The 25,516-nt window shown below is 35.3% G+C and overlaps 1 protein-coding gene across 1 annotated transcript in view; it reads right to left on the reverse strand.

Annotated features, from left to right (window-relative positions):
- Positions 1–14,944: 14,944 nt before the first annotated feature.
- LOC109070518 (voltage-dependent calcium channel subunit alpha-2/delta-1) overlaps positions 14,945–25,516 on the reverse strand; it is a 93,764-nt gene continuing 83,192 nt past the window's right edge. Inside the window, exons 30-39 of the mRNA XM_042744365.1 lie at positions 24,769–24,836; positions 24,542–24,580; positions 24,369–24,440; positions 24,112–24,270; positions 23,931–23,983; positions 23,784–23,839; positions 23,029–23,155; positions 19,958–20,070; positions 18,023–18,105; positions 14,945–15,898 (exon numbers count right to left, since the gene is read on the reverse strand). Coding sequence (XP_042600299.1) covers positions 15,782–15,898; positions 18,023–18,105; positions 19,958–20,070; positions 23,029–23,155; positions 23,784–23,839; positions 23,931–23,983; positions 24,112–24,270; positions 24,369–24,440; positions 24,542–24,580; positions 24,769–24,836 — 887 coding nt within the window. The 3' untranslated portion in view covers positions 14,945–15,781. The remainder of the gene's footprint in view (positions 15,899–18,022; positions 18,106–19,957; positions 20,071–23,028; positions 23,156–23,783; positions 23,840–23,930; positions 23,984–24,111; positions 24,271–24,368; positions 24,441–24,541; positions 24,581–24,768; positions 24,837–25,516) is intronic.

Below are 25,516 nucleotides of genomic sequence, written 5' to 3' on the forward strand. Positions count from 1 at the left end.
GTATTAAGAGCAAAGTGCCCCATATGGAAAACTAAGATGGGGAGATGGAAATTATGACACATGGAAAGAGACAGACAGAGCAATTTTCAAGCATAAAAAAGCATAGGAGGTTAGTTCCTGAGGGTGCTAATAGATTTCCTGCAGCTTTGTAGAGATTTGTCATTCAGATCTGCTGCATGTTTTAGTTTCAGCTGCAGCAAATTACCTGAACCCGTTTCTGACCTCCAAGAACTCACAATATCCTGGCAACCCCTCCTAAAATACATACAGACACACTTGAGTTTCACCTCCCCCCACATACTTAAAATGTTGAGCAGGTATGTGGAACGCAAAAAAAATAAATAAATAAATACAATAATATACAGTCACTTACAAATAAAGCATACAGCTGGATTTGAGCATCCTGTGGTGAAGCTTCCAGGCAGAGTAAACAGAAGAGTCCTCTCCAAATAAACGCACACTTCCTGTGTATGACTCTCACTCTGGATTAGAGATAGCTGATAGCTGAGAGTTGACACTCTTCCTTGTGATGCACTTCCCTATGAAAAAAAAGACAGAAAAAAACTTGATAAATTAGTAGAAATCTGTAAACATACTTATCATGATTGACGACAAAACCATATATAAACATAAAGTACTATTTAAAAACACATGAAATGTGTTTATTTCACATAAAATCCACGTCTCTTTCAATTAAAAACAAAAAAAAAATCCAAAACATTTTTAAATGGGTAAAGGAATTAGTCTATTAGAGGAAATTTTATAATAATCAGCATTTATAAACATTATGAACAGTGAACAGTGAGTTTGTTTCAGTTACAGTGAATTTGGTAATTTTGAAGTAGTTCCACCAAAGCAAAGTTTGGGATGTTTTTTGTTTTCCTTTATAAACAGTATTGTGCTTTCTTTTGGACAAGAAGTCTCCAGAACTTTCTCAAAGTCACGTACATTTACTTCACATTGCAAAAATGTGTATGTCATGTCAAATATTTATGGGTGTTACCACTCGAAAGCCATAATACATTGTATGTAGAGTCGACAGAATGGTCTCATGACAAAGCCATTGTGTTTGTGACAAGTAGTGTTTGGAAGTGGCATCCTTTACCATAGACTTTTCACGTCACATGACTAAACAAACATCCCAAGAACTTTAATACACCAATATAAACACAAAAGATCAAACAAAATCAAAGAAGTATTAAAAGTTACCTTTGTTGCTCCTAAAATGACTAGAAAGCTTCATGAAGAAACACAAGGGAATAACCTTTCATTCTAAAATTGCCATGGGAAAAAAAATTCAACAAAATATAATATTTATTTCAATTAATGCGATTAAAAAATATCTTAGGACTTTCTGTTGGTAGATGAAAAACAGTAGGGGAAAAAGGTGAACAAATCTCATAGATAAAAAAAAAATAAATAAATAAAAAAAGTGAAAACAAAACAAAACAGTAAACAAAACAAAACAGAAAACAATAGTTGCAATGAAACATTTATAACATTTAAACCTCTTCTCAGGTGTGAGGTTTCATTTTATTGTGACTGATTTATTATACGGGCACACTGAATAACATACATGTAAGAGTACAAAATATTATTGACTTTGGCTTAGAATGAGAAACTATGCGAGAAGGACAAAGAGAGCTAGCTCATGTATGTGCAGTGTACAAACATGTTGTTCTTTCTTCACTGTGTCTATAATTGATCTATTAGAGTAAAGTGTTTCAATCACTTATGGTGATCCAGAGGAGCCTGGGCAAATGCAAACACTAATGAGGTAGTCGTAAAACATGTATCTTTCACATGGTGACTGCAAATGTTTGAATTCATCCCATTTGAGGATAGTCTGGGGTACATTTGAAATGACAAAAATGCTACATTTTAGATCTTTAAAGAAACAAAGCCCCAGCCACCTCAGTTTAGCACCCAAACACACAATAAACACACACATCAGTCTCTCTCTACCCACTGAGCACCTGTCAATATGCATCCCCCTAATTAGTCCTTTGATAGTAGCCAGATTTGGAGGGTCCATTACAGGCAGCTGCACACAAGTCAGAAGATCCTGGTCGACTTGAATCAAGGAGCAAGCCTGAGGGGAACACCAGTGAACTTCTGCACTGGTACTGCATAGATTTTGGGGGAAAACCTGTGGAACAGCTATAAGCATATGTGTGTATAAAACTTATATGGAAGATAAAAAGTAAGTCCACTATAAATTACTAATTACTTATTTAAAATTGTAATTTGATTACATTACTAATTACTGCATTTAAAAAGAAATCAGATTACTAATTACTTTGCTTTCAAGTTACTTTCAAGTTTACTTAACTTTTCAAGTTATCAAACCTAAAAAATACACTACAAAGTGAAACTCATAGTTCTTTCATTAATTTAATATTAGTAAGAAGTAAGTCATGTCAAAAACAAATATACAGTACTCTGATAAAATCATCTGTTTGAAACTGTACGGAAATGTTCACCTATAATGTGATCACGCCCAAGCTCATCACGCGATATAAGATAATCATCCATGCGAAACCAGGCTTGAGACATGCGAATATGTGAATGCCCACATCACCTCTGTAAACAAAGAAAGATTCAAGGTCATCTCGGCTGTTTTTTGGAAGAAGATGCGCTGTGAGAAATAGCCTAAGGCTTGAATTTATCTCAGAAGAAGAATGCAATTCAGCTTCATTCATCTTCGGAACACAATTTAAGATATTTTGGATGAAAACCATGTGACTGTCCCATAGACTTCCAAGTAAAATACACCATCAAGGTCCAGAAAAGTATGAAATATATTGTCAGAATAGTCCATCTGCCATCAGTGGTTCAACCATAACGTTATGAAGCGACGAGAATATTTTTTTTTTTGAGAAGAAAACAAAAATAACCACTTTTGTCGCTTCATAACATTACGGTTGAACCACTTATGGCAGATGGACTATTCTGACGATGCTTTTCATACTTTCCTGGACCTTGACAGTGTAATTTACTTGGCAGTCTATGGGACAGTCACAAGCCATGAAGCTTTTACGGGTTTGGAACGACATGGGGGAAAACCATTAATAAAAAAAAAATCCAATATTATGTGGAGAAACCCCCCAATCCAACGGAGTACTTATATTAGAATTACTGTGACATAAACTTGTAAACATTTACTTGTTGAACTTTTCCCAAACTATAATGCCAGACTAAAATATGTGAACTCGAGTGCAACATTTTTGAAATATGATAGGCAAACTTTCATTGCATCTAAATGTTGTAGGACTCATCTGCATTTTAGCTTGCATTCTTCGGTGATAAAGGGCATATTGATGCACAAAACATGGTTTTTACTCAAAATATAACCCCCCCCCACCCCGAATAAAAGTTACTGAATAAAATACAAAAAAATTTAATTTCATACTGTATCTTTAATAAACAAACACGCAAGGGGATATAGATGCTGAGTACTTTTTTAGTGGATTTCCGACTCATATTCCGTGTGGTCCTCCTTCTGACACCTACGCACACAAACACACACCGCGAGGCACATGCAGTGTACAGTCACAAATCTGTGGGCATAAATACACACGCCACTCTTGGGCTTATGGGAAGCATATCTACAGCGGCCCCATGTTTGCGTGATTAGCTCTTGATGAGGCAGTACTAAAGCCATCTGTAAATGTTTTAGCTTACGCACGCACACACACTCTCTCTCTCTTTCCTTTCAGTCCGATTAGGTCTGAAATAAGCACAATAGAGGTGATTAAAACAAACGTCAGGGAGGTTTGTGTGCTCATGGCCCTGCTGGCCTGCTATAATAATTACCATTAATGCTAAATGACCAACAGATGAGCCATTAGCACACGTGTTATTCTGTCTTACATGTTTTCTTATGTGTATGATTTTGAATCTCTGTCTGGGTGTGTTGAATGTGGGTGGGATGTTTCGGTTAATGTTCTGTTATATAGTCATGGTTTGGTACCAGGAAACCAGTGGAACTAGTAGTTGCTGACAGAACATCATCTATCAAGTGGTCATATTGAAGGCAGCGCTGGAGGTCTGGTAGTGTTTCTGAAGGGCATAATAAATTAGCCAGCGGTATTGTTTTGCTCCTTGTGGTTGATGCTGGCCAATTTTTTCTTTTGTTAGGCTGTTTTAACATTGAAAAATACTGACAGAATTAAATATAAGACTTTTTTCCCACTGACAGCTCACATGTGATATTTAAGCAAATTTATCCAAGCCTTGTAGGCCTATATGTGATTTTCTCTCTCTCTCTCTAAGAATTAGATTTGGACTCATATTTCACCCCAAAAAAAATGAAAATCGTGCCATCATTCATGTTGTTCCAAAACAGAATTTCTTTTGCCTAAGGAACACAAAAGAAGATTATTGTTTAGAAATGTTTTCTATATAAATATACATATCTTGACTATATCACAAACAAAAAAACAAATTAATATTGCGAAAATACATCCTAAATGTTGAATTTGGAAAGCAAATCAAATCTGAATGCACTTGAATCACTATTATTTTAATTTAAAGGGGTCATATGATTTCTCTTTGGAGTGTTACAAGCTCTTGGTGCATAAAGAAGATCTGTGAAATTGCAAAGACTAAAGTCTCAAATACAAAGAGATATTCTTTATAAGAGTTAAGGGTCACACCCCCTAAAATGGCTCGTTCTAACACACCCCCACATCTCTACGTCACTATGTGGGAAGATTTGCATAACACCACCCGGATGTTCACGCAAAGAAAGAAGGCATACCTTTTATTCTCTCTATTGTCACAGCTAACATGTTGTGGAGTCACTGTGTGTTTCATTGAAGTGAAACTTTGTTTGGCCTTCCAAAAGAGGACATGACTAGAAATCAGTGGATAAGTTGTATTTCAACACTGTTCAAGAACAGTTCAACCCAAATATTCAGATGTGTGCTGCGTTTCCTGAACCAGTAGCCTGCAATGCGTCTGTGGCACAAAGGCTGTTTCTATAGAGTTGGGCAGTTCAAACTTTTCAAGGACAGTCTGGCGCTTCTGAATCACAGCCTGTAGGTACGTTTTTTTATATTTAAATAATTTGCCAATGATGATTCAAACACGAGTTTTGAGCAGTAGAGTAGGCTTGTTGTTTGTTGTTTCTCAGATCACAAATGCAGACATGGTTTTATCAGTATAAGCCATTATAATCAGTAACGTTAATTATGTCACCACTGGATGCAACAAATGCTTCATTTGTAATGGGTTTTATTTGTTTTGTCTCGTCTTGTGACATCCGAATCGCGAACGATTCTTTCTATTTAACCGGATCTTCTTAGTGAACCGGTCGAACCAGTTCACCAAATCGAACTGAAAGTTTGAAATGGTTCGCGTCTCCAGTATGGACTAATCCACAAATAACTTATTCGGTTTATAAACGTGCTTTACACTCCCTCTGACGCGAAATAAACCAATATCCTGAGTTATTCAGTTACCCCTACATTGACTGAACTGCTAAAAGAGAACCGATGATGGGATGTGCACGAGCAGAGCAGCTGGACTGAGTCTCGTGCTGCTGGGAGACGGCATCACAGCATGTTAAGGGGCATAACATTTCTGTCACACGCTTTAGGCAATAGGCCAATCACAACGCACTGAATAGCTGGCCAATCAGAGCACACCTCACTTTTCACACCGATGAGCCTTATAAAAATCGACGTGTTTCAGAAGGTGGGGCATAGAGGAGAAACTAAAATGTACATTATATGGAAAATATTGTGGTTTTTTTTTTTTTTTACCTTAAACCACATAAACACATTGCATTACACCAAATACCAAATAAGCATCATATGACCCCTTTAAGACTATATTCACAATAAGTGAAAGCTTAATTAAAATGAATAACTATTAATTTTATTGCAGAAGTACTTTTTATTATTTATTATATTTTTTTTTCCATTTCGGAATTCTCAATATTTTAACTTAAATTCAGTTGCTTCCTTCAATTTTTAAGTATTATCAACTTGGTTGTACCAACTTGGTTGTAAAGTTGTTTTAACTTAAATTACATTAAACCAACCTAAAAAAAAAAAATTAGCTGAATTTCATAAAAGGAATTTCATGTCATTTAATTGGCAAGCACCTCTCTAATCTTCTGCATTTTAAAATCAAATTGCAATCTGTTGTTTTAAATTGTGTATTTTATCAAAAATTCCCAGGTTGAAACGGAGGCCCTGGTTTCCCTTTTTCCGATTGCTAGAAATTCCCATGGTGGAATGTCATTACTCTTGACAGCAACAAGAAGACCAATAAAGGAGAACTTTGGGATTTGTAATGCAGATGTAATGGCTACAAATCCATCCTATGGCTTATATGGGTCTTGGCAATTTAATGAGTCAAAGAGAATGAAACGTAACAGTCAATGAGGTAAGAGTAGATGATTACGCTATCATGTTTCAGCCTCTGTTCTCCGATCGATTTTACACATGAGCGCATGCCCTGCGCAACTGCCAACTGAAGTTATGCTTATTGAACGTCTACTACATCTAGAAAAGAGGAGCTGCTGGCACATTGAGTGTGCATGTTTATTTGACTGGTTATATGTTGCTGTCTTACTTGTTCTACCATTAAAAAAGCTCCAGAGGATCGTTACAGGCCCTTTACATATTAATGACTAATTACCATACAGCTCAGTAATGAGAATAACATGTTGCTTCTAATGATCTGAAAGGTCTGGCAGTCATGAACGCTGGCTCTTGCTTTAACACAGCACATAGAATACAATCTATACTCATCAATATTTCATTACACCTAAATTAGAACTAATTCTCTTCTCTCAGTGCAACAAGGCTGTTCAATTTGAGTGGTTGCACAGATCTTTACAATTAGCCACTGAGGCATGGAAATTACCTAAGGACAAAGACTGGGCCCTGTTGTACTGTTTAATAAAGCACCACATCGATATTTGCCAGAGTTAAAGCTGCACTATTAAGACACTGAAGACTTGCAGCTAGTTTCATGCACTCTTGCATTTATTGCTTGCAGGTGAGTCTGGCAGTGGTCACTGTTCAAGTGTTTGACTGCCATTATTCATGTTTTCAAGTTGTTAAACGTGCATCAGAACAGGTTAATATTATTTTTTTCCAGTACCTATAGGCCAATAATTATTTCACGTTTTGGCTGATAACCGATCATTCGACAATAACATGTAAATAAATATAAAACAAAAACAAAAACACACACACACACACACTAAAAATCAAATATATGAAATACTACGAGTAAATGTGGCATCACAACATGTTTTTTTTTTGTGATATGGTTATTATCTGAAATAATTATCACGAATCATTAATTACACAACTCAGAAAAGTAAGTTTTCTGTGATCTAAAAAAAAAAAAATCTAATATAAAAAATAGAAACCAATATAATAAATTTAGTGCTGTCAAACGATTAATCGCGATTAGTCGCATCCAAAATAAAAGTTTATTTTTATTTTATTTTTTACTTTTCAAACTAAAGTTTGTTTACATAATTGTGTATACTGTGTGTATATATATATATATATATATATATATATATATATATATATATACACACACATACAGCATATATTTTGAAAATATTTACATGTATATATTTATATTCATATAACTTATATCATATATAAATACATTTAATATATAAATGTAACATTTTTCTTAAATATATACATGTATGTGTGTGTATTTGTATATACATAATAAGTATACACAGTACACAGACATATACAGTATTATGCAAACAAAAACTTATTTGGATGCAATTAATCGTGATTAATCACTTGACAGCACTAAAATTTTTTACGAATAATAATATTAATCTAATATAATAAATATAGATCTAAAATAAAAATAAGTGAGTTTCAGATTATTGCAAATCTAAACATTAAAATAAATAAATAAATAAATAAATAAATAAATAAATAAAATATTTGTGTACAACTTATTTGGTAGAGCAGTATATTCTTCATACTTGACACAACCTACATTTTTCACCACAATGCTGTAAAATCAGCCTTTTTCCTCGCTTCTTGCTCAAAAACACAAAATGAAACATACAACACGTTATTTAAACAATGACTCCACTAATCCAGTCTGATGCAAAACACGCTGGGAATTGGAAAACCTGTTTCATTTATTGCTTTGTTAACACCAGCAAAAATGGTTACATGTAGTCCTGACGCAAGAATGTATACTTATATATTACAAAATTGGATACAAATTATTGAAAAAATGTTAAAAAAGTGTCTACCTAAGGGTGAACACACCATTCCTTCTGTCCTTGGTTGAACTGGTTACTCTCCTAAAGCACAATCTGTGCTTTATTAAGAGACAGGAACTAATCTGTGACCCTCACACTCCTTACAGAAACAAACAGCACCCTTACAAATCTCAAACCAGCACTGACCAATTAAGTTTCAGTGCACAGAGGTCAGAGGTGAATCCAGAGAGTTAGTCTGGCGCTGTGTGCGAGTCTGTGTGGTTGTATAACCTTCTTTACTGGCAGCTACTACACCTCCTGGATCAAATATTAATAAAAACGTCATTAAAATAAGAGACCAGCTGTAAATTAAACAAGTTATGTTAAGTATAGGTAGAAAACTGGATACTTGTTCTGCATTACAATTAAATACATTGTGACAACTTCCCTGTAAACTACTTTAAAAACTGTGTGCGAGTGGACACTATATGGGTAAAACGTTTGGGGTCAGTAGTTTTTAATGTTTTAAAAGAAGTCTCTTATGCTCATCAAGGCAACATTTAATTGATCAAAAATGCAGTTAAAGCATATGTGAAATATTATTACAATTTAAAATAAAATATGATTTATTCCTGTGATGCAAAGATGAATTTTGAGCATCATTACTCCAGTCTTCTGTGTCAAATGATCATTCAGAAATTCTAATGTCCTGATTTGATGCTCAAGAAATATTTCTATTATAGCAATGTTAAAACCAGTTAAACCAATACATAAAAAAAAAAAAATGTATTTACTGTCACTTTTGATCAGGTAATGCATCCTTGGTGAATAAAAGGACTCATGTCTTTAAAAAAAGTATCTGTAAAAGCTGTTTGAAAGGCAAATAATGGTTACACCACATACTGAATTGATTTAGGAAAAATAAGTTCATTTACTAGCACTATTTCTGCAAATTTTCTGCAAAATTTCTGAACAACATATGTGACCGCTGCAAAACCTGCCACGAGTCCTATAATTGGTTGCTGAGACTAGTTGGGGCCCCAGAGGCCTCTGTGGCCCCACACAAGACCTCAGTACTGGCTCACATTAAAGGGCCTAATGTTAATCTGATCCCTCAGATGCCTTTGCAATATAATTCTAACGGATTGTTTGTCAGCCAAGCGAATATTGCAAGTTCGATCGCTTAGAAAAATAATAGCACACCTCAAACCACATGACTGATGATTCTATTACGAACAAATCACACGTCCAGCCATTGTGTAATGACTGAAACACAGTGCTTAGACTAAACCTAAATATATGTATGTGTATATTTCATAGATACACACAAAGGACAGGGTTTTTTTCTAAATCCCAACGGATAACCTAAACATTAAATAGATCTGTGTTCATCCCTCTGACAGTTTCTACAACCTCCCAGTATCCTTGAAGTGTAATGAATACTGTTATTATTTAGACTTTGATTATCTCCGCTCAGGTTTTGCAGAGAATAGAGTCGTGAGATCTACCGGGTAGCAAGGCAATGGAGTGTCTCTCATATCACATTGTGTTTGTTATTGGTCCATGGCTTGCTTGTTTTGAGATGGTAACTGCGCCCCGGGTCACAAGCTGTGCATCGACGACAAGGCATATCTGATTACGGTGACCCCACGCCCCAGATAACCATCTCAAACCCATCCGCCTGCCCTAAAAGCATCCTGCACATCCAGTAATCTGCTCTCCAAACACCACTGAAGAAATTAAACGATAGTCTCTAAAAAGCCGGAGTGTGGCGCACGCACAGACACACATGCATCTGGACCTCTTCTGCTCAATGGGTCGGAAATAACAGCCAGGGCCTGTCGTCATAGATAGCCTGTTAAAAGCCATCAAAAAGCTAGGAAAGAGCTCCAGAAGATTCGGTCTCCCAAAATCTGGACTAAGGTCCACGCTCCGTCACCCTCAATCAAACGTCATTTCATCTCCCGGAGGGGATGTCCTCTTAGTGGTCGTGTGGGTGCGTTTTCTGATTTTGTCTGTTCGTAAGATAGGCAGAGTCAGCAGGAAATTACTGTTTCATGGTTGTGCTAACTTTTAAGAGGTCACATTTCCTGGGTGGGCATTCCTTGAGTGACTGATACAAAAACAGAAAACATATTATGTGAAAACTAACATAACAAAATGTAAAATGTAAATTTATTTGCTTGAAAAAGGTGAAGACCTCCTGAATGTATCTGGAGATCTAATCAGGACTATATATATGTATGTATAGTGTGTGTGTGTACGTGTTTTATAAATTTTAAAATGTTTTTTAAAAAAAAAAAAAAAAAAAGTAAAATGTAAATTTTATACCAATGCTTTTTTTTCAAGCAGCCATTACTCCAGTCTTATTATTGTTACTAATGTTGAAAACAGTTGTGCTGCTTAATATTATTTATTTATTTTTTTGTAAAAATGCATTATGCATTTTTTGTTTTGCAATGCCAGCAGGATTTACCATGTTGTTAGGGTTTTAAGTATTAGCTGGGATTTTTGTCATTTTTAGCACTTAGGTAGTAACTATTAGCATGTACCTGTTGCTATTCACTGCTTGAATGTGTAGCATATTGGAAGTTCTGTTTCCTAGTCCAAGATAGATAGATAGATAGATAGATAGATAGATAGATAGATAGATAGATAGATAGATAGATAGATAGATAGATAGATAGATAGATAGATAGATAGATAGATAGATAGATAGATAGATAGATAGATGGATGGATGAACAAACAAATAAATTACAATATTAAACCCACAGGTAGTAATGATAAATTTTATTGTGAATATATTATATTTGCACAAGAATTACACATTTGTAAACTTTACAAACTTTTTTGTTTTATTTTCTTGAACAACATTATTGTACAAATGTATACAAAATTGTTTCAGGTGTGTCAAGTTCCACAAAAGATATATATAGTGAGGTGGGCGGGGCTTTGATGCACATACCACGCCCCTTACACCCCTTCCCCACCAATGAACACACACGAATCAAAGAGTGACTTCGACACACTTAGGAAAAGAAGCGCAACCTCAGTGAAAACTTTCCGGCACACCGAGCACCAACACCAGTAAATACAGACACATGGCAGCCCTATGAGGCAGCACAGCAGCTGAGAGCAGCATTCAGAAAACATACAATAAATACACGCATCCAATTCCTCTTTACATGAGGGGGACACGTATGTACACGTCTAACCTTTCATGCGAGGGTCGAAATGTCAAAGAGCATCGCGGGAGCACCATGCAAACCTGAACACACTTAAAAATGTCTGTCCCCTCTTATGTAAAGTGGAATGCTTTTTATGAAACAGATTTTATTGATTTTAACTTTTTGGATTCATGATTTAGACTTTGGAGTGTCTTTTTTCACTACTTCTCAATCAATTGATCTACAATATACTCTTAAAAATAAAGGTTCTTTATCAGTATCTATAAGCTTTAACATCCATGAGATCTTTCCATTCCATAAAAGGTTCTTTATAGAGGAAAAAGATTCTTTAGATTATTAAAATATTCTTCACACTAAGAAGAAGAAGAAGAAGAAGAAGAAGTTTCTTTTAAAGGAATAGTGCATCCAAAAAGAAAAAAAAGAAAAATTTATTTAAAAAATAAAAATACTGGCACTTAGTACACTGTAGATGAGTTTGTTTCATCCTCTGAACAATTTGTCAAAATTTAGCATTACATCACTTACTCGCAATTGTATCCTCTGCAGTAAATGGGTGCCGTCAGAATGACAGTCCAAACAGCTGATAAAAACATCACAATAATCCACAAGTTATGACTCCAGTCCATCATATAACATCTTGTGAAGTGAAAAGCTGTGTTTGTAACGGAATTCTCTATCCATAATATTGCTTTCTCCAGTGAAAAAGTCTGTTTACAAATTTAAAACGTTTAATTTTATGACCTTTTCACCGGAAGAAGCATTATCATGGATTATGGACTCATCTGTTTCTTACAAACACGCAGCTTTTTACTTCAAAAGATGTTTTTCGTTGGTCTGGATTTGTGTGGATTATTGTGATATTTTTTATCAGTTGTTTGAACTCTCATTCTGACAGCACCCATTCACTGAAGAGGATCTATTGGATCCAAACCCATCTAGATTTTGGACGGCCTGTGATTTTCATGTTTGGTTTTCTTTAAGTTATTTTTTGGAGCTTTTATATTTAGATAGTACAGTAGAGTGACGACAGGAAAGCATTGGGTGGAGAAAAGAGAGCAGTATCGACAAAGGACCTCAAGATGGGAATCGAACTCGGGTCGCCGTGAGCGCAGCTGCACTGTTTGTCGACACACTAACCATGAGGTTACTGGTGCCAACAAGGTTTTCTTTTTTGGTGAACAATTCCTTTGAGAACTATTCACTGAAAAGTTTTCTGAAGAACCATGCTTTATGATTTTATTCTACTTTTTTAAAACCTTTATTTTTAAGAGCGTGTCATAAAACGTTTTTTTTTGTGTGTGTATGTGTGTGTGTGTGTGTAATATTAAAAGTTGAAGAAAAAAAAAATCTCTTGTACTCCATCATGATGGATAACATATGAAAACACTTTTTTTTGATGCGAGCCAATAAAATCCCCAGATGAATGCTACTTTTAGGTAATTTGCTGTTCTTGACTAACCGTGTAGGCACTGCCAGATTTCAAGTTTTTAGTTTTAGAATAATCATGTCATTAACCTGTTTCATGTTTTGCGGACGTTCTTTTTCGGACATGGCATGGGATCAATTTGCGTTCAAACGGTGAAGCGGTCTCTGTGGGGTTTGTATACATTTCGCTGGCATTTTAAACCCAGTATAGTTTGTAAAGAGGGGAGTTAGTTCAGCTCTCTTGGATCAAATCACATCTCACGTCGTCGTTTAGTGAGGTATTTAAATGTTACATCCTACAGCCTCCACCCCAGGCCTGAGATGAGAAATCCAGACCCAGAAAGCCTCCGAGGACTCCAAAAACGTCTGTAATAACTCATAAATGTACTGCATATTTAGATCTATAACTCAATGCTACATCAGTGAAGACAGAAAGAAAAATTCATCTCATTCCGAAGGAAAAAGCCTGACGTGGACGCACAGGTGCGAGCGATATTTTGCGGACATCCACTAAACTAAACACACACTTTACTTTAAACTCTACCTCGTGCATTTCTTTACATTTCATTTTCATTTGGCAATCACTATGACATTAAACCTTCCGCCTTCAATTTCAGATGCACTTAATATCATCACTGTAATTACATCACTTTAACAGCCTCCTCATCAAAAAGGCTTTAACAAAGAAATAAAAAAAAAAAAAAATTATAAAACTCCATACAGTCTAATAAAGCCATCATAATTTATTTTTTTGCATGAATATCAAGCCATAGAACTCATGCAAACACTGATTGTACGTTTATATTTTAAAATAGACAAAGCTTTTAAGCCGTCAAATGTTAAAACTTCTCTGAAATGATGAGAGAAGCATGTTATTTTAATCCTGGATACTTGGCCTTTGGATTGTGATGGATAAATATTTCATTTTTTCATAGCTCTAGGCATTGCCTTTGGTTTTTGTTCTTCTTCCAGAACATTCAAAGGAACATGGAAATGTTCCCCTGTTGGCAATAGCTTTGATTGATATTATCTAATCTCATGCAAGTACCTTCTATCAAATAAATAAATAAAACAAACATACATTCAACCATCATAAATGCACGATTCTCCAGGGTTGAGCATTTTTATATCCTGTCATGTGCTGTGTTTTCGCATAGTGGTTCAACATGTGGATGTAATATCTGACACTCTTGTAATATCATGTCTGTCGTGCTGGAACAAAATCTGACAGATGAAATATCTGGACGACATACAGTAAAACTCGCAATCGTCTGATAGCAGGGGTCCTGCAGACGGGATGGGGAGGGTACAAAGCACATTCAGCATGCTCTGGACACTTGGACGCAAGCGTGTGACTTCTGACACAACAAAAAAGGCTTCGCTATACTAATTGGAGCCTGTTCAGTCTTTAGAGTCGTCTGCATTTCACATCAGATGATGCACTCATATGTGGTTTGATCACAAATGAAATTTTCCTTGAATCATGACATTCAACATGGCACTTCTTTCTAACGTTTATATCAGATGCTTAAAGTACCATCAGATGATCGAGTTATCAGGGGATCTCTGAGATGTTTATAATCAGCAACAAAAGAATGCTAAGCCCAAAGACCTAGCAAAAATAATGAAAAAATTTGATAAAATCACATTGGGTGAATCTCAAATGAACTGGAAAGAAATGTCCAGGTCATATGTCACCTCAAAAAAATAAAAAATAAAATAAAAATAAATAAATAAATGAATAAAAAGAAAGAAAAAAAGAAATTATATAAGGTCAATACTGACTTTATTTTCATGGCAATGATTTTCTCCCAAAACCTTGCTATTTATTCTAATGTGAAAAGCAAAAAATACTTGAAATATAATAAAAAATTATATATTATTTAAATTGTAAAGAACAATTTTTAAAGCATAAACACAACACCACTGTTAAAACTTTGGGGTCAGTAAGATTTTTATCTTTTTATGTAAATATTTTAAATAATAATATATGTATATTATAATTATAATATATATATATATATATATATATGTATATATATATATATAATTACATTTAAAATCATTAAAATAATGTAATATTATGCAATAAAATATTACTTAAATATTATTCAGCAAGGATGCATTAATCAAACATAACAGTAAACACTTTTTCAATGTCAAAAAATGATTTTAACATTTTGACATTGAAATTAAATTACATTTAAAAACATTACATTACATTTTTAATTGTAATAATATTTTGCTATATTCTTCATAATAAATGCAGTCTTGGTGAACATAAAAGACCTCTTTTAAATGCATTACAAAATTCTTACCAACCCCAAACTTTTCAGTGGTGCTGTATATATATTCATATCTTTTAATGTTGAGGTGAAATATGACTTACAGATTTCTTCATGAGATTTCCCCTACTGCACATACCAGAGAAATCAAAGAACATAAAACAAGTAAAACAGCCCTTGATGGGCCTAAAGGGCTTGGGTGTGACATCACAGACCTACTACTGCTGCAAAGCTCACTTCCAGCAGAATTCATTATGAGCTCCAGAGCTGAACAGCCTTTCCTGTCCCATTAAACCCTGCTTCAGATCCAGACTGGCGCTGCAAGCCGTCTCTGACCACACTGTTGACACATTATATTTGCCTGTTTGTGGCACTAAACATTTTGCATGATCCATTTCTGTGGTCATAACGTGGTTCTGTGTTAAAAAGATAAGTGTATATATGTCTCTCGTGTCTGACTGTGTTGCTTTTTCTGGTTGGTCTGAGAGGGCAGTGTTTGGCAGTGAGTTGATGAGTCATGTCAATTTACCAAAACAGTAGAGTTTGAATCTGCATTAGTCATATTATTTTGGGTTGACTAACAATCTTAGGTCATATAGTTGAAGTGTGGTAATGTTATGGTCTGTATAATAAGCAGTTCAGTCAGTCTAGTCTGTAGATGTGCTCTGGTCAGGACAAACAGGTTCTGGTTCCAGTAAGCAGCCAGAGTAGAAGGAGCTGAAGAGCCAACATCGGCCAGAGAGACGGACTCAAACTGTAGCCACCACCACAGTCAGATGCGTCCTCCTGCGGTCAATACAGAGACATTAGTGATTTCAACCCCACATAAACACACCTACATACAGTAATACAGTCAGGCCAGACAGTTCAGTTCAGACAAAGCAGCTTAAAGGTCCTTGCACACTAAGTCTGAAATTTTCTTTCTGTATTCGCCATACTTTCCTATCAAAAAGCTTGCTATGGATGCGAAAACGCAGTAAATAGAACCTGATCCATTTTTTTTTTTATGACGTACGAATGTTTCGAAGGCAGTGTGTAATGCCATGTCCACATGTACAAACAGTTTTTCCTTCTTCCGTTTTTTAAAAAATCTCCGTCCACATGAAAACGCAAGCACATGCTATGATGCACTGTCAAGAGCATGCCAAACCAACAGGTGGCGATATAATCTCAACCTTAAAGTCATGTTGGCCAATCAGAAACCGGAAAAAGTTTCAAGTAGGCGGAGATAACAGCACAGGTTCTGACGTCACAAGCCAAAAACTCCGGTTTCGCTGTCTATACGATAACACTGCAACCAGAGTTTTTTTTTTTAATCCACACCCTGGCAGGAGTTTTTAAAAATGTTTCGTTTCAGTAACCTGGCACTGCGTTTGGATGAATGGCCAAACCGCGTAGAAAAAGCAACGGTTTTAAAAATAACTCCATTTGTGTGGACAGGGCCTAAATTTGATTGACACAACGTGAGGTTGTATTTATTTTTTAACGTGTGAAAATTTCGGACGAGAATTTCGGACTCGGTGTGCAAAGACCTTACGGGTTTCCACCTGTTTTTTAAAACATCGCATCTGGTTTGTTTCTGGTTTAAGATGGTCTATCTGCTTTAACCAGTGTTGTATTGTTAACTAAAACTAAAATTGAATTAAGGCTGAAATAAAATTAAATATAAACAATAGAAGTAAAACTTCTAACATTTCTAATAATTTTTGTTTTTTATTGTTTTTATTAGTTTTATGTTGCTTTAGCTCAAAATTGACCAACTAAAAATAAAAGAGATTAAAAAAATCCAAAAAGTTAAAGATAAATAGACATATTAAAATAATCTAACAAATCAAATAATAATAATAAATGAAAAAAACAAAACAAAAAAAAAATATTAAAATTACTAAATTAAAATGTAAGCTGAAAATATAAAACTAAAAAGCTAATTAATAAATACTGTAATGGTATGCAAATAACACTAACATAACACATGCTAACGATGTCGTAGGACCAGTGTTATTTTACTATCTTTAAATTTTAGTTTAAGGTCTATATTTAAGTTCCTTTTATTTTATTTAAAGTTAGTAATTTTGCTGTCTTTTTGTTTATATATATATATATATATACACACAACTATATATATATGTGAAATGAAAAATATATTGTGAAATATATTGTGAATATCAAAACATGTTTTGGCTGAAGTGAAAAGGAATAAATCAAATTAATGACATGCATACAAAAACTCTTGCTGTAGAAATAATGCACGACTCTGACTGATGGTCTATGTTCTGGTCTTCTGAAACTAGACTTGCGCGCTACAGTATGTGCGTGAAGGGCTTGCCAATGAAAGTCCTGGGATGCCCCAGGATTGAAAGGCATAGGGGCGTATCATCAATGTAGGACGGAAACACATCTGGAGTTTCCTATGTTTATACCACAGAAAATCTCTCAGGGAACTAGCTGAAAATGCACTTCCTACTTTCACAGCAGGAGGAAAGCAGTGGCGTCCTGCCTCTAGATTCATACTGAGGCAATGAAGAAACAGTATTTTAACCTACATCTAGACCCCTATATGGCATGACAACCAGATAAAGTCCAGCATGCTACAATTAATTCAATAAAGAGTTAAGAACGATTCAAAGAAATAGTTCGAAATATGAATGGCAGCACACAACAAGATGAAACTGACCATCAAACACAAAGCAGAAACAGCAGCAAAATGATGGATGGGTTATAGGTCAATGAAGAAGAGCCACTGATTGGACACAAAGGCTCATCCTAGCAGTGACAGGCATGATGAGCAACCAATGAGCATTCAACGTGCAAACAGAAAGGAAATGGATGTTAGTTAAAAAAAGAAGAAAAGCAAGCAGTGAATGATGAAGACGCATTTGTTGAGAATTACCCATTTTGGTTATAACTTACATCTGCGTTGTTGTCAAAGCAGACGTCCGGTCCTTTCCTGTACCGAGGGTTCTGGGCCAGCACACATGGATCAGGACCAGTAGCTGAAAGAAATCAATAAGGACAATAGCCAAAACTGCAAAAAAAAAAAAAAGAAAAAAAAAAAAGTTGGACAGGCTTAGATACTTGAGGACTAATTCAAATCAAAATTTTCCCTCTCTGTTTGGGACCCATTTCTTAGGTGGGACATAGCAACCACTCAGTCAACCACTAATGGCTCTTTCGAGGCCTAAAATATGAAGCACTTTTTTGGACTGTAGTGGTCTGGGAGTTATTTATTGTTGTGATTTTGTATTTATTCATTTATTGGTTGGTTGGTTGATTGTCTGTGTTATTTGTGTTTTTTAAATCTGAAAACCTAAAAGAAAGTCGTGGCCTAATGGTTAGAGAGTCGGACTCCCAATCGAAGGGTTGTGAGTTTGAGTCTCGGGCCGGCAGGAATTGTGGGTGGGGGGAGTGCATGTACAGTTCTCTCTCCACCTTCAATACCATGACTTAGGTCCCCTTGAGCAAGGCATCGAACCCCCAACTGCTCCCCGGGCGCCGCAGCATAAAATGGCTGCCCACTGCTCCGGGTGTGTGTTCACAGTGTGTGTGTCTGTTCACTGCTCTGTGTGTATGCACTTTGGATGGGTTAAATGCAGAGCACGAATTCTGAGTATGGGTCACCATACTTTAAAAAAAAACAAAACACTTTTTTCACATTCACTAAAAGTATGCAACAGAAGTCATAATAATAAGAAGAAAAAGTGTAATTCTTTACATATATAATGCTTTTATCTAAAGCGACTTGCACTACAGTTCAAACGTTTGGATTTATGTATTGATTTAAAACTGCAGTAAAAATATAGTAATTTTGTGAAAAATTATTACACTGTAAAATCACTGTTTTCTATTTGAATATATTTTAAAATATAATTTATTCCTGATATGGCAAAGCTGAATTTTCAGCATCATTTCTCCAGTCTTCATTGTCACATGATCCTTCAGAAATCATTCTAATATGCCAACTTGCTGCTCTTATTATCATAATTATGTTATCTTATTATTATTGTCAATATGTTGACAAAAAGTCTGCTGCTTAATTTTTTGATGGAACTTTGATTTTTTTCAGGGTTCTTTTATTAATAGAAAGTTCAAAAGAACAGCAAATTTGTTTAATTTAACGCATCATATTTGCACTAGCTAAATAAACACACAAACAAATAAATAAATACTTCATGCATTCCTTAAATAGTTTGCCCAAAAAGAAAATTACCCCTATTTTTTGAAGTCCAAAAAAGTACATTCAGGATAATGGTCTCAAACTCAATTCCTGGAGGGCCACGGCTCTGCAGTTTAGCTCCAACTCAAACCTGCTTGGAAGTTTCTAGTTTTCCTGAAGAGCTTGATTAGCTGGATCAGATGCGTTTGATTAGGGTTGGAGCAAACTATGCAGAGCTGTGGCCCTCCAGGAATTGAGTTTGAGACCAATGATCCAGGAGGTTAATAAATGCCTTCTGAAGCAAAGTGATACGTTTGTGCAAGAAAAATATCCATATTTAAAACTTTACAAACAATAATCTCAAGGTTCTGCTAACTGTTTTTAGTGGCGTTCCAGCAGATGGCGTAGGATTTGGGTGTAGCGTAAGCCTTTATTAACCCCCAGAGCTGTGTGGGGTACTTCTATGATGGATATCGAACCCCATTCAATGCTTTTATAAAGCTTGTAAGAGCCAGGACATTTTTTAATATAACTAAGATTGGATTTGTCTGAAAGTCATATACACTATGCACAAGTCATATACACTAAGTCATATACACTATTTTCCTTTAAGAATCAAACCCATTTCAAATTTCCTAATTTCAAGCACCATGCTCTACTGATTGAACATGAGTGAATCATTTGAAGGATACAGGGCTGTTCAGCTTGTCTCAGTGGTTTGGGATCGCAGGACAGACAGGAACTCTTGGCGTCAGAGATCAAAAAAACCAAATTTGTGTTTGGGAGCTTCTCGGCCCGGTACATTTGGAAAAAAAGGTGGGAAAACAGCAAAGTCATTAAAACAAACAGCTCTTACAGTTCTCAACAGCTTATATCATAAGACAGGTATCATGGTTTATGCATCTCTAAACTAAGCAGACATAAGCCTCATCGAGATCACCCATTTTACGGAAGGAGCAGTAAACATAAGCAAGCATAAACGGCAGCTGACTTAAAACATTATGCGTAAGCTCTTTGTCAGGAATCAATTATACACATCTTACATATCCAAAATGGTCCCAACATGTGTGCATGTCTTTAGTAAGTGTAACAGGAGATGAGTATATTATATTGTAAATCGGCTTTGGTTGGCAGCTTGTTACGTACTGTCATCGCCGAATGAGTTTCAGCCATGAGTTTTTTTATAGCATTCTCTTTTATAGCTCTCCTCCCTCTCTTTAAAACAGAGTGACACAGGTTTTTGCACCGGCCTGTGTGCATGTAAATGTATAAATGGGGATGTGTGCATAAAAGTCCTTTGTTACACATCACCTGCTCTCTCGGTAATCACAGGCTGTTTACCGCTACCCAGCATGCTCGGCGGTGCATAACGAGCTTCAGATCATAGCGGCCATGGGGTCACACTCAAACAAACACATATGCACACACACACGGAGGGCTTGATGATCACAGAGAAGCATGGAGTCCTAAAGTTCAGTGGCTCACATCTGTCTGCCCTCTGAGGAATGCTTTATTCATGAGAGCAGGAGAGGTTATAAGAGCACAGAAGAGTGTTTCAGGTGGGTTTATATGGTCTCCATGAAAAACATCCTTTGAGAAACTATAGTGATGTTCCAAAACCTAGTGAGTTGCAAACTCAAACATCTTTTTAAAAGGTTAGTCCACACAAAATGAGCATTTTATAATCACTTACTCAAAGTCATGTCACTCTAACACTGGAACTGGAAAAACACATTTTTATTGTATGGACAAAAAAACACAAAATAGTGTTTCACAAAATAATGATAGCAGTGCTGACCTGGAAATAATTGCAGCTTTGTGACTAAAATGTAAAAGTTGCAATGAGTTGTTGCATGGATTTACTAAATATGTACTAAAACCTTGACATAATTGTTCGATTCTATAACTTATTCACAAAAAAAATCCAGAATGTACACTACCATTCAAAAGTTTGGGGTAAGTTCTTCTTCTTCTTTTTTTTTTTTAAAGAAATGTATATTTTATACAACAAGGGTACACTAAATTGATCAAAGTAGACATTTATAATATTCTTTCTTTCTGTTCTTTTGAACTTTGTTCATCAAAGAATCATGAGAAAAAAATCCTTAAAAAATATATCACAGTTTCCACAAAAATATTTAGCATTAAATATTAAACTATTTTCAGCATCGACAATAAATAATAATTTACATATCAGCTTATTAGAATGATTTCTATGACACTGAAGACTGGAGTAATGGCTGTTTAAAATTCAGCTACTCCATCACAGGAATAAATCATGTTTTAAAACATTAAAATATTTAGTTATTTTAAACAAAAAATATTTTTAGTAATTTTAAACATATTAAAATATTAAATTGTAATAATTATGTAATAATCAAAATATTTCTGTTTTTACGTTGCGTTTGAAAGAATACATGCAGCCTTGTTAAGTATAATTTGAAAGAGATTTGCAAAATATATATACTTTATTAAAAAAAGAAAAAAAAAAAGAAAACGTACCAACTCCAAACTTTTTTAAATAGTAGTTGGGTTTAACAAAAGTAACATATATGGTACTCTTTATAAGTTGGAATTTAATTATCACTGAAGTGCAACAACATTAAATATTGCAAATAATACCATCAATTTTCAAAAATATTATTGTGGCCCAGTATACAACACTGAAAACATTACATTTGCAACTGGATATATTTGCATTTATTTCACAGTTTACATTTTCTTTTTTGATTAAAAAACAGCATTCTGTCGGAAAAACTGAAATACACATACATTATTCTAATTGTCAACTTAACACTTATTTTCATTCTTTAAAAATAAATAATGAAACATTAACATTGAATTACTGAAATTATTGGCACTTCTTGCAGTTCATCAGTCGGCTGATACTGTTAATTTGTTGCCTACGGTCTTAATTTGGTATTGATACCATGGGACCAGAGGATGGTAATGCACTGAAGCCAAAATTTCAGTATTGATTCAACCCTAGTGCCTCTGTAGGCAGTAGACAGCAAGGCAGCTCACTAGGTTTCAAAACAGAGGCATTACATAACCTCAGAGGGGAGTGTGTTGTCCAAAAAGCTCTATATCTGTAAGGCTGAAAGAAGACAAGCAGACAACCAATGCAAAAGTCAAAAAAAATAAGAAGTCTAATTTGCCGTAGTCTCCTTGATGTTCTGTTTAAGCCATCCTTTCTCTGGCAATTTCTTCATCCCACCAATCACATGCACACCCCTTACCCTTAACCCTTATCTAGTGTTGATGTCTCAGCGAGAGAGATTGAATTACATACGCCGAAGCTCAGGTCTCGAGCTCCTGAGATCTCACAAATGGATTTCTCTTGTTAAACTTTACATGTCTAAAGTAGTTAACATGGAAGAAAAGCTATCGTACGCAGAGTCACACGTGGGGCTCATAAAAAAGGCGTAGAGTTTCTGTCAGGCCGAGCGCCCCCAACCACCCCAACACGTTTCGCTTTAGCGGTGTTACATTAAACAGCACGGCCGGAGGGATTTACGGCCGGCTGGACGTCGGACGGATCCGGGGAACGAGGGAGCGGGCAGAGGGGACGGAAAGAAAAAGAGAAGGAAAGCTGAGCTGCTCGATCCTTGGAGAGATGACTTACCGGGATGAGCAGTTATCCAGGAAGAGACAGAAAGACAGCGCTGACATCATCTGCACATGCTCACACGCACTCCCACACACGCGGACAGAGGGAATGCGGATGGATTTATGCACACACAAACAGAAAAACAGTCCTCACCTGGAGCAGTTTCCACAGTCCATAGCTCCAGAGAAAGATTTGTTCTCGTTCTCAAAGAAATACTGAGTCTGTTCAGTGATACAGCTCTCTTTGGAGAAGGCATCCGAGAGGTCATCCTCCGAGTACACTGCAAACACACAAACACACCAGCAATATCAAAATATATATATCATGTATATCAAAACACACAAGCGCAAATCAACAGCCTATATATCAAGCACACTCACAAAATACCTGCTGCTTGTTCAATTGATGCAAATTACTACAGCAGTTCTTGAACGTTTTGACAATTAACAGCATTGCATGAAATCAATTTCAATTTTACTATATCAAATGTAAAGTTCACTTAATTTACTCAATGCATTTAAATGACATAATTTCATCCATGTAATAAAGACTTTTTTTTTAATAATTGCAAATAATATATATATATATATATACATATTATTTGCAATTATTTTAAAAATATATATATATATATATACATATTATTTGCAATTATTTTAAAAAAGATATTCTTATATATATATTCTTTTTTTAAAGTGGAAAAAAGATAAGTACACATACATTAGGCCACTAGTATTTTCGCCAACAATTGTGTAGAATTAAAAAGTTAAAATTTTCTTGATTTATTTGAAAAACAACAACAACTACAAAAAACTAAATAATTAAAAGGATCTTGATTTAAAAAATCCAAAGTTCTTGATTGCAAATTAGAAGCGCCAGAAATTCTGTTTTTTTTTATTGAGACATACCTGTTCCCACTATATTTGGGAGAGTCAGACTGAGAAGTAGCTGCTGCAAAACTGACCTAAAAGGAAGAAACAAATGAGAACATCCACTTCATACTGCAATCCTTCTCTATGTCTGTTTCTCAGTGAGTGGTGTCTATTTCTTCTCACCAGACCGCAGTGGAGGCCCACCAGCCTACAGTCAGCATATCTGCTATCGTTGGCTGTCAAAAACAAACACAGAAACATAGATGCCACAATCACAAACAAATTACTTACTTTCCACACAAAATAAATAAATCAAAAACAAACACATACATTCATTCTAAATAAATTAACACGAAAACTATACCACACAAAAAAAATAGAAGCGGAGTCCGGCAGCAGCTTTAGTTTCTCTCTCCGGGTCGCAGACCGATTGGTAGTCATACGTTTTATTAAAAGAGAACAGCGAGGTATTGACCAAAGTTATCATCAGAACAGGGTCCACTTCACCAAAGAACTGACCTATCTGAAACATCAGAGTGAGAATATGAAAACTACTTCTTTGTATGACTGTCAGCACACAGTATTGCTGTACCTGGCATTAGCCTTGTAAATATATTCTACCTGTGTAATATATTCATCCTGATTGGACATGAGCAGAAATCCGCCATCATCCAGAATCACGCAGTCCACTTGCTGAGGAGTGAAACCAGCCATTCATCAGAAACCGAGAGTGAAAGCAGCTTTAGATAAGTGGCTACAGAGGTCAGAGCAGCACGAAGCAGTCAGCGCCCTACCTTATCATTTCTGAGGCACCCGCAGATCTCATCCTTGCACTGCGGAGAGGAAATTATGTGAGGAGAGAGCTAAGAATTCATGAAACAAGTCTTTTACAACATTCATTAGAGCAAGTCAATTCATCTCCGCTCTTAGACAGCAATATCAGCCCATCTAGAGAGGCTGCATTTGTGACTAAACAGCTTCCACATGTGCCGATAAGGAAACGAGGGTCATTTCTGCTTACATTTTTCTTGGTGGTAGCGTTTATGAAGCTGTTCATCCAGGCTGACACATTGAGTTTGACTCCCACCACTGTATGATAACACAAAACACACACTGTCATCGGTGTTGAAATCCTACTCACGCGAGGTCAACAAATATAATGTTAAAAGATTCAGATGATGAGATGAAGCAATGTCAGGGTCAGACAAAGTTCTGAAATTAATGTAGAGAATGACCAAACGATCAGTCACAACCTTCATTAGTCATCAGTGATGAATCATTAAAACACAAGCAAAATTATTTACGCAAGAACTGGCCAATTTCAATAAAACCAAATACCAGTGACATTACTGGGTTTTTTCTTTTAAAGATAACCCACTTACTTAACCACAGAGAAATGACTTTACTACTGGTTGGAAATTCTGGATAATTCACTATATATAGGTCTATTAAAAAACAGTTATAACATTTATTATATCGACCAAATATTTAATAGAAAACATTTTCATTATCATTCAAATGTTAAGAGGCTGTTTTTTTGTTTTTTTTTAATTGTCACATTTGAGTTAAGTATTAATAATACACCATAATAACAAATACATTTTACGAGAAAGAAATGTTGAAATAAAATAATAATAAAATAAAATAAAACAAAGTCAGTTGGACTGCATTTATGTATCTAAGGTTCAAGCAGCTCTATTTTACTGTTTTTTTATTAATTAAAAAAAGAAATAGCTGAATTATAATTTTTTATTATTATTATTTAATCA

Source organism: Cyprinus carpio, chromosome B18 (assembly GCF_018340385.1).
Source record: "Cyprinus carpio isolate SPL01 chromosome B18, ASM1834038v1, whole genome shotgun sequence".
Lineage (NCBI taxonomy): Eukaryota > Metazoa > Chordata > Actinopteri > Cypriniformes > Cyprinidae > Cyprinus > Cyprinus carpio.